Genomic DNA, 9394 nt, shown 5'->3' on the forward strand with positions numbered 1-9394 from the left:
TTCTCCACTCTGAGGAGGATTTCTGAGAGGGCACCGGTTAAAAAAAAAAAAAACGTGTTCGGATTGCTAATCCGCGCAGTGTCCATAATGAGTCCGCTAACTGACAGTGCGCTGTCCGGAGGCGGGGCATATTCTGGGCGAATGACCGAACAGAGTTTGACAGTACAGCGGAGCTGCCGACTTGAGGGCGGATCCGCCCCGCAGTCTGTTGCTATCAGGGATGTAACTAATCTTTGAGGACTGTAACTTCCTTCCACCATTTCTATAATTTTCTTAAATCCACCTGTTTATGTCTTTGTGTTTTCTTTGTGTGCGTCCTCTGTGTGTTTGATGTCACTATCAGATGTGGACGGTGTTTTGCGGTTGGTTCCCGCTCTGTCTCCTGTCCTTGCGGGCACTCAGGACCGATTTTCACCTGACACTACCGCATCCAGCCCCTCGTACCCCAGCTCTCCTGGCCTGAGCTCCCCTCGACCCTCCGACCCTCACGCCGACCCCACCCTGCACATCCAACAGCTCAGGTCACAGATCGAAGGACAGCACAAAGTCATCCAGCACCTCCAGAGGCAGCTGCGTAAGAAGTCTTTGTCGTCTGAGCTCCTGAGTGTGACCTCTGACCCCACAGCAGGTGAAGAAGAGGAAGAAACAAAGATGATGAAGTCTCAAATCGCCCAGCTGAGCACTGAGCTAGAAAGAGAGAGAACCCTGAACAGAAGCAGCCAAGCAGGCTCTCCATCCAGGTGGCTTTCCATGATCCATCATCAATATTTCTGCTTCATCTTGTGGCTTATTTATTAAATGTCATCATCTCTCTCTTGGCAGAATCGAGTCTCTGGTCCAGTCTCAGGCCCGGGAGTTGTGTGAGCTGCGGGAACAGATCCGTGTGTCTCGTGGTTTGGGTGTGGAACAGCGTAAACAGTTTCTGGAGCTCAGAAGAGCTTTAGAGGAGTTACTTCAGCCCGATAACATGCACTCCGCTCAGGGAACCCAGCTCAGAGAGCAGCTGGATCACAGCCTGAGCCTGCTGGAGAGACTGGAGCAGGGTAAATATACACAAAAACAGAGAATGGAAGAGATGGGAAACTTTGCGCAATAATATAATATACAGTGGGTACGGAAAGTATTCAGACCCCCTTAAATTTTTCACTCTTTGTTATATTGCAGCCATTTGCTAAAATCATTTTATATATATATATACACAGTATAAAACTGAAATAGTATCTTGATACTAAAATAACACTGGTTTCACATACTATTTAAAACAATTGTAAGCAGCATAGTATAGTATATACGGTACTGTAAGTAGCATAACAGTAGTATTCCATTGTAAACATAGCCATAAATAAACTAAAATGTTGAAGTATATGTGTGTTTTCTGTTATCATTTAGTTTCTACTGGAGGGTCTGGTATGGATAATGAGGAGGAAGCAGAGTCAGAGATGAAGCTCAGGTGAGAACAGCTTTCAGCTTTATATCTGCTAAAAACGATGTGCTTGTGATATCACAGTTAATAAAATCTCAGGGAAGAATCATATTGTAATAGAAGAGTTTGCATGGTTAAGCTGTAGTGTACACTTGAGTCTGTTGCTACTATTATCCATTAATCCAGCTGGTGTTTGATGCCATAGTCTTTGGCTTCCTTCTGACAGTGATTGTGAGTGGGTGTGGGAGGAGCTGCAGTACCTGCGCTCTCAGATAGAGGGCGACAGAGAACAGCAGCAGCTACTGATGGTTTATTTGTGCAGGCAGAACCAGAATCTTGCCATTAGTACACAGCATTACATTGACTTGTGAGTGCTGCCTGCAAGGGCATGTGTGCAGTGCAGTGTTTCTTATCTCTATAACAGAAATCTTTTAAGGCTTTAGTCATTTATGGTTTTTGTGTCGTATTTTCTCTTTGGGTGACGGTCTTTACAGCCAGATTCAGGCTCCATCCCAATTTATATACTATCCATATTATATAGTATGAAAGATTATTATTATTATTAATGTGTCCCAAATTATGCTACCGTTGAAAGTTTTTCTTTTTCTTTTTTTTTTTCACTTCAGCAAGGATGCATTAAATTCAAAAGTGACAGTAAAGACATTTATAATGTTACAAAAGATTTGTATTTCAAATAAATGCTGTTCTTTTCAACTTTTTTTATTCATCAAAGAATAAAATTAAATAAATGAAGCAGAAAAACTGCTATTTTCAACATTGATAATAATCAGAAATGTTTCTTGAGCAGCAAATCAACATATTAGAATGATTTCTGAAGGATCATGTGACACTGAAGACTGGAGTAAAGATGCTGAAAATCACAGCAATCAATTATATTTTAAAATATATTAACATAGAAAACACTTATTTTAAATTGCAATAATATTTCAAAATATTACTGTTTTTCCTGTATTTTTGATTAAATAATTGCAGCCTTGGTGAACCGAAGAGACATCTTTCAAAAAAAACAGTAAAAAAAAAAATTCCAGTTAAAACTTAGAATGATAGTGTTTGTTTTTTGAGATTTTTGAAGCATGCATCCATGCATGCTATTTAAACTAGTAGCTTCCACAGCAGATTTTAAATGAACCTAAACTTTAAATTAATTTTAAGTTAATTAATTTAACTAAATGCTAGAAGTATCTAGTAGTAGAAGTATAGGATTTGGGATTTAGCCTAATTTCCTTATTATCTTGTATATTGTTGTTGTTGTGTTGATTGTTGATGTTTATCATCTCCCTCTGATTGATTCCTGACAGTTTTGTGTGTGTGTGTGTGTGTGTGTGTGACAGACTCTCTGCAAAGCTACAGGAAAAAGACTGGCTCATTCAATCTCTGCAACATCAACTGCGAATGCAAGTTCCCAGAATGCACCAGTGCTCAGACTCCGAGATGAGTGACAGGCTGTCCATTGAAGGCACAACCTCCTTCCACGACAGCCCTCCTGCTGGCCGCAGGCAGACCCCCAACAGACCTCACACAGGTAACACTCACCTGATCAGGTGTAAGTTTGTTTCTGAACGCATCTGATTGCATCTCAACTAACACATTAGAATCCCAAATTATAACTGAACGTTCGTGAACATCCTTCCAATAAAGTTCTTCAATGTTTTATCAGCCTAGAACGGACTCCGTGGTAATAGATGAATGTAATCTCAGTTCAAGGCAGAGCACCTTTTAAATCAAGCTGAATTATTTATCCAGTAAACCTTCACATGGGGCTCTTGTTGATTTCCCACAGTGACCTCTTGACCTGGAGAGATATACAGGTCAAATGAGTTTTGGTACTTTGTAACACTGAAGTCTTGTTCAATTTCTCACAGTCTCACAGTCTCAGTGCTTATGTAATATTATTCTGTGTAAACTGAATTGTCCAGTTCTGCGTTTAGGTAGTGTTGATGCTTTGTCTACTTGAATTATAAGTTCGGTTTAAGTAACTGAAGTTGGTGTTTTATTAGTATTATTTATATACTGTTACAGTATTTATTAGTATTTTCAATTGGATTTATTTTTGTATTTTGGTTTTTGTAATTTTCTTTGTGCTTTTTTTATATTTAGGTTTATTTTTGTTTTAGTAATTTTAGTACCAGTGTTATTTTAGTATTATTTATACATTCTGATCATATTTATTCATATTTTCAATTAGTTTTTATTTTTGTATTTTCAGTTTTCATTTGTGCTTTTGTCTTTTTTTAATTTTTATTCCACTTTATTTTTGTTTTTTAAATAAATGTAGTACCAGTGTTATTTTAGTAAACTCTCATAGTATTTATTAATATTTGACATTTTTAGTATTTATTTTAGTAATAAAATTTTAGTAGTTTATTTATTTATTTATTAGTAATGTTATGTGCTTTTGTCTTTTTTTAAATTTCTGTTTAGGTTTAATTTATTTGTATTTTGAGTGATTTTAGTACTTTCAGTCCTTTTCAGAATTTCAGTCCATTGCCATGGCAAGTTTAATTTAAATTTCTATTTTTGAGTTTTAAATTATTTTTGTAGGTGTGATGCATAATTGCAATACTTCAGCAAAACGTATTTATTATTTATCACTGATTGTATCTTTTGAGGTATTTTAGTGAACATTGAGCCCAACCCATGTGTGCTGTCTTGATATTAAATATGCATTTATCTATTTTTGTTAATCTGCAGGCTTGAGTATTAGAATTGTGTAGTGAAACGGCAGGAGCTGAGGCTGGTGTCCCATTACTGGTCCTTACAGATGCATTATTCAGTATGCACTGTTATCTCCTCTGCCCTCCTGAGAGCCTTTAAGAGCCCTGAGCCAGTGGGTTGCTGATTTGTTGAGTTAGTTTCATGCAAACGGATAGATTTTTTTTTTTTTAAGTAAAAACATTGGCACAAGATGCTGGAGTAACTCTCATAGCACTACACTAGCCAACAGAAGGAATTTGTTACTCCTGGTGTCTCTTCAGAACGACCTGGTTCAGGTTTCCCAGCAGCTGGGACACAATAGATCAAGAGATTGGAGATGTATTCAGTGAACGCGTGATGAACAACACCGTATTTACAGGTTGTTTAGCACCAACGTTATTAGAAGCAAGGGTCTCATGTTAAGTGATGTTCGTGAGAGTGTTACTGCTGTTCTAAACTTTCTACTGGTTTGAAACTATACTGACATCTGGTCAGGTCTAGGTTAACAGTAGCTCGGCTCTGGACATGAGTCAACAAATTGTGGTCCATAACAGCATCTCTCGTAGCAGATGGAGAAAAGTGCTCAAAGTCACCAAAGAGGAAGGTAAAACTCAAGCGGTAATGTTTTCTTAACTGTCCAGTTCTGCGTTTAAGTGCTGCTGATGCCTTGCTGTCTTGAATTATAGGTTAGGCTTAAGGAACAGAAGTTGATGGTTGAACCAGTGCTATTTTAGCCTTATGTATGTACTATTACAGTATTTTGTAATATTTTTAATTAGCTTTTATTTTTGTTTTCAGAATGTTTTAAATTCTACTTTTTTTTTAATGCTTTTATAATTTTTTTATATTTCTATTTAGAATTTATTTAATTATTCTATTTTTAATTTAAATTCTATTATTCTATTTAATTTTCAATATTAGTGTTAGTAATTTTAGTACGTAGTACTTTAACTTATTTCAATTAGTTGTTGAGGCAACATTTCTAATTTTAAGTTTTTCATCTAATATTTATATTTTATTTTATTTCAACTTTAATTACCCAAAACAATTTTTATCCACCTTAGTTTTCAACGCAGAAGTAAGCCGTTTTCTGTGAATGTGCGAGACTTCCGGTTCATTAGCCACTGCGGGGAAATAACGAGAAGAATAACAAGGTGCAGTAAACGTTAAAACTGTTTGCACTACAAACCAGTGTGTTCATAATTAAGATAATACATTAAAATAATGTGGTAAGACAGGGCTGAGCGATATAGCTAAAAAATGTATCAACGATATAATGTTTCATATCGTTCGGTATCGATAATTATTGACATTTTTTATAACCTTTTTTAAAACAAAGAAAACAAATATCTAATTTCTAATGTTTTATATGCAGATTAAAAAGGTCTGAAGGAAACTTTTGGCTTGTCTCACGAAGCCACAGGAGGGCGCAATGAGCAAAATAATGCAGCACATTAAATTGCCATCGCAAAGGAAATAACTGTCTATAAAAAGAAAAGCGTGCATTACGTCTAAATTAACTCGTATAAATCAAACGAATGAATAAAATAGCATCATGTATTTATGCACTGCTTAATACAAAGAGCCGAATCGCCCATCACACAGATTGCCTTTAAAAACATATGAGATGCAGTGAAACGGAATAAACCTCCACAAATCACAGGCACAGCACTCAATTCAGCATGTGTTCGTGTTTGTGTGTGCGGTATGCGTCACTCATAGCACGTGCCTATAACGTGCGCTATATTGAACATTTTTTTCTATCGTTATCGAAGAGGGTGTACCGTCGATAAATATCGATACCGTTTTATCGCCCAGGCCTAGTAAGACACACCAGTTTACAGTATCAAGCAGCAAAACGAGCGGTTTTGTACAGCTAAAAATAGCTAAGTGGATGAGACCGGAAGCCAGACACATTCAATTTACAAATGGCCGCACCTGCTCTTACAGGAAAAATAAAGTGGGTAGTTTGGGTTTTAGTTAATGATAACAACATTGGTAACAACATTTGAAACTGTGTTGTAAGACATTAAGCTCAACATGAAGTCAAATTAAAAGTTTACCTTATTAATAAGTGTCCCCTTATTGCACTTGGTTCATCTGTGCATGTTATTATAAAGACAAATATTGTTTTCATTATCTTACATAAAAATGTATTTGTAGTGTATATTTCTCAAGGATCATGATGCTGAAAATTCAGCTTAGCATCACAGTAATAAATTACATTACATTTTGAAATGTATTCAAATAGAACTGTTATATTGTAATAATATTTCACAATATTGCTGTTTTTAATGTATTTAAATAAATGCAGCCTTGGTGAGCAGAAGTGACCCTAAACTGTTGAATGCTGGTGTGTCTAATATACCTCATACTTAATATAATACAATTGAGTGATGGCAAAGGAGACATACTCAAAATTGCTGAAATGCTATTAGCATGTTTTTGTACTCAAAATTCACCAATTATTCTTGTACGCACTTGTAAACAAGTCTTTCTTGTCGTTTCTTGCAGGGCTGATGGCAACCAATGGCGATGCGTTTTCAGATACGGGGCTGGGATCTGGGGGCGTGGCTGTTGAAGGGGGCGTGGTCGATGGTGAAGAGGGGAGTGTCGGAATGCTACAGCGGGAAAATGGCCGTCTGCAGGAGCAGCTGAGAAGCAGCGAGGAACTGAACGCTACACTTCGTAGTGAACTGGACCTCACTCGATCTGTCCTGAAGCACAACCCACAGAAAAAGACCGAAGACAAACAGTCGGATCAGCAGAACACGTCAGCGAGCAAGACCATCAACTCAGGTAGAGTCCGAGAGCTTTAACGTTATAGAATGTAAATAGATGCAGAATTAGCTTCATCCACATTTATGTTCTCACTCCCTCTTAGATCTGTTAGCAGAACACCTTCAGGAGATCCGAGCATTGCGTCAGCGTCTTGAAGAGACGATCAGAACCAATGAGAGACTCCGAGAACAGTTAGAAAGAAAGTTACAGCAAGCTGAAAAAGACTCAGGTGAACACACAGAGCATACACATTCATTTCATGTTTGAAGTTGATCACGACGCTCCTCAAATCTTCTAATCACTCAAAATGTGTGTGTGTGTATCTGATCAGCAGCCACTAACATCTTCATCGCTGGTTCTGAGGAGCATGCTCACATCAGCAGTGAACTCCACTTCCTCCTCGCCCAAAACCACACACTCAAAGAGCAGCTCAACCAGGGAGCACGAGGTAGCATAGGCTCTAAACTGTTAAAACTGCTTCTGGATGTGATCTGTCAGCTGTTGTCACAGATGTGTGTGTTTTAAACAGATAAACAGAAGGAGAACGACCGCCTGAGGGAGACTTTGGCCAGACGAACTGCTAAACTAGAGCTGAGCAGAAAAGAGCGTGAAACACTGAAACAGGAAAGAACACAACTACAGGACAACCTGTATAGGTAATGCATATGGGACATCCATCCACCGGAAATTGTGTTTCTTTATAAAAGAGATCAGCAGCAGATACAGTGGTTTGGTGTCATGTAATGTGTGTATCATATAATGTCATTCTCAGTGGGACTGTGTAATGTTTTAATTATTGCAATTATTTGTAATCCAGGAGGTAAATGTGTAATTGGCTAATGAGTTTCATGTTACGGACACACACACACACACACACACACACACACACACACACACACTCATTATGTCGTCCCTGAATTTTTCAGTTGATGCACATCAGTGTTTCCTACATCTTCATTTGCATCTACAAATGAGTGTCTTTAACTAGGAGCAACCAGTTAATATTTGAATGGTTTTAAATCTTACAAACATTTTAGTTCACAGCATTTTTCAACTGCTAAAAGCCAGTTTTAAGTCTGATTTGATTTTTAGAGTGATTCAATAGTTAATGCAGTAAACATTCTGACTGATTCATTGAATCGGTTGATGCAGTAATCATTCTGACTGATTCATTAAGTTATTTATTTGTTGATGCAGTAATGGTTCTGACTGATTCAGTAAGTGACTCGGTGATTAATGCAGTAAGCACTCTGTCCGATTCATTGTGACTGATTTAGTAAGTGATTAAATTTTTAATGCAGTAATTGTTTGCACTCATTCAGTGAGTGAGTTGGTTGTCTGACAAATTCAAATCTGTTTAATTCAGACTCATTTATAATTTGGTTTGACTGATTCAAATAAAATGAACCATCTAAAAAAATCTGACATCGAACACAGTTGCATGAATGTTAGTTTTACATGCAACCAGTGAGGACAACATAAAAAGTTATTTTGTGCATGCACTGATGTGTGTGTGTGTGTGTGTGTTTCAGATTGCAGTGTGAGAACAGTCATCAGAGGCAGCAGTTGTGTGACACCCAGCAGCTCTTGCAGTCTGTGCGTGTGGAGCTGCAGGTGCATGAGCACATGAAGAACTCCACACACACTCACACAGGTGTGTTCAAACACACACGCACGCACGCACACACACACGTGCGGTTTGAGACGCCCCTGATATCTGTGTGTGTGTGTGTTCAGGTGAGGGCCGTGGCTCTGGATCTGAGAGCGGTTCAGCAGCGGATCTGAGCGAGCTGTTGGCTGAGATCAGACAGCTGCGTGTTCAGCTGGAGAGAAGCATCCAGATCAACACCACACTGAGACAGAGACTGGAACAACAGCTGCTGACCCGCACCGACCCCAGATCAACCATTAACATCAACTACCTGCTGCCTAAAACAGGTACACACACACATCACAAACAAGTGTCTTTATTTGAAATGCGTTAATTATTAGGGATGCACCGAATATTCGGCAACCGAAATTATTCGGCCGAAAATAACAAAAAAATCTCTTTCAGTGTTCGGCCGAATAATATGTACCGAACAATGACTAACGCGATCAAATAGAGGCACGCACTAATGCAGCAAACATGTCGGCAGTGTGAAAGTATTTGAAACTATCAGAGAAAGACGCAGAAATCATTAAAAGCACGAAGCACCGACAGCGAGAGACTGTTCAGTGCTGCATCACGTCTCCGATGAGAAGAATAGGTGGCTAATGCTGGTGGTTAGGTTACTGTATGATGATTGAAATCGCGAAACGGCTTCAAACGATTAGTAAATAAACTGCAGAATGTTATATTTTCTAATGCACGCACGAATTGCATGTATTCTGACAGCGCTGCACGAGCTCGCGGCGCCAGGGTTCAAAGTCCAAAGAGCGAGGAAAATCTGCGCTGAACTTGTTACTCGTCAGTTGCTCAGTAACATTTTTGTG

The 9394-nt window shown here is 38.4% G+C and overlaps 1 protein-coding gene across 1 annotated transcript in view; it reads left to right on the forward strand.

Annotated features, from left to right (window-relative positions):
• LOC107705977 (myomegalin-like) overlaps nt 1-9394 on the forward strand; it is a 53193-nt gene that overhangs the window by 33696 nt on the left and 10103 nt on the right. Inside the window, exons 34-43 of the mRNA XM_016509520.1 lie at nt 344-740; nt 823-1043; nt 1390-1450; nt 2776-2966; nt 6650-6937; nt 7023-7148; nt 7251-7367; nt 7449-7575; nt 8452-8573; nt 8657-8857. Of these exons, the coding sequence (XP_016365006.1) occupies nt 344-740; nt 823-1043; nt 1390-1450; nt 2776-2966; nt 6650-6937; nt 7023-7148; nt 7251-7367; nt 7449-7575; nt 8452-8573; nt 8657-8857 (1851 nt within the window). The remainder of the gene's footprint in view (nt 1-343; nt 741-822; nt 1044-1389; nt 1451-2775; nt 2967-6649; nt 6938-7022; nt 7149-7250; nt 7368-7448; nt 7576-8451; nt 8574-8656; nt 8858-9394) is intronic.

This window comes from Sinocyclocheilus rhinocerous, unplaced genomic scaffold (genome assembly GCF_001515625.1).
Source record: "Sinocyclocheilus rhinocerous isolate Xijiao unplaced genomic scaffold, SAMN03320098_v1.1 scaffold1045, whole genome shotgun sequence".
NCBI classification, from domain to species: domain Eukaryota; kingdom Metazoa; phylum Chordata; class Actinopteri; order Cypriniformes; family Cyprinidae; genus Sinocyclocheilus; species Sinocyclocheilus rhinocerous.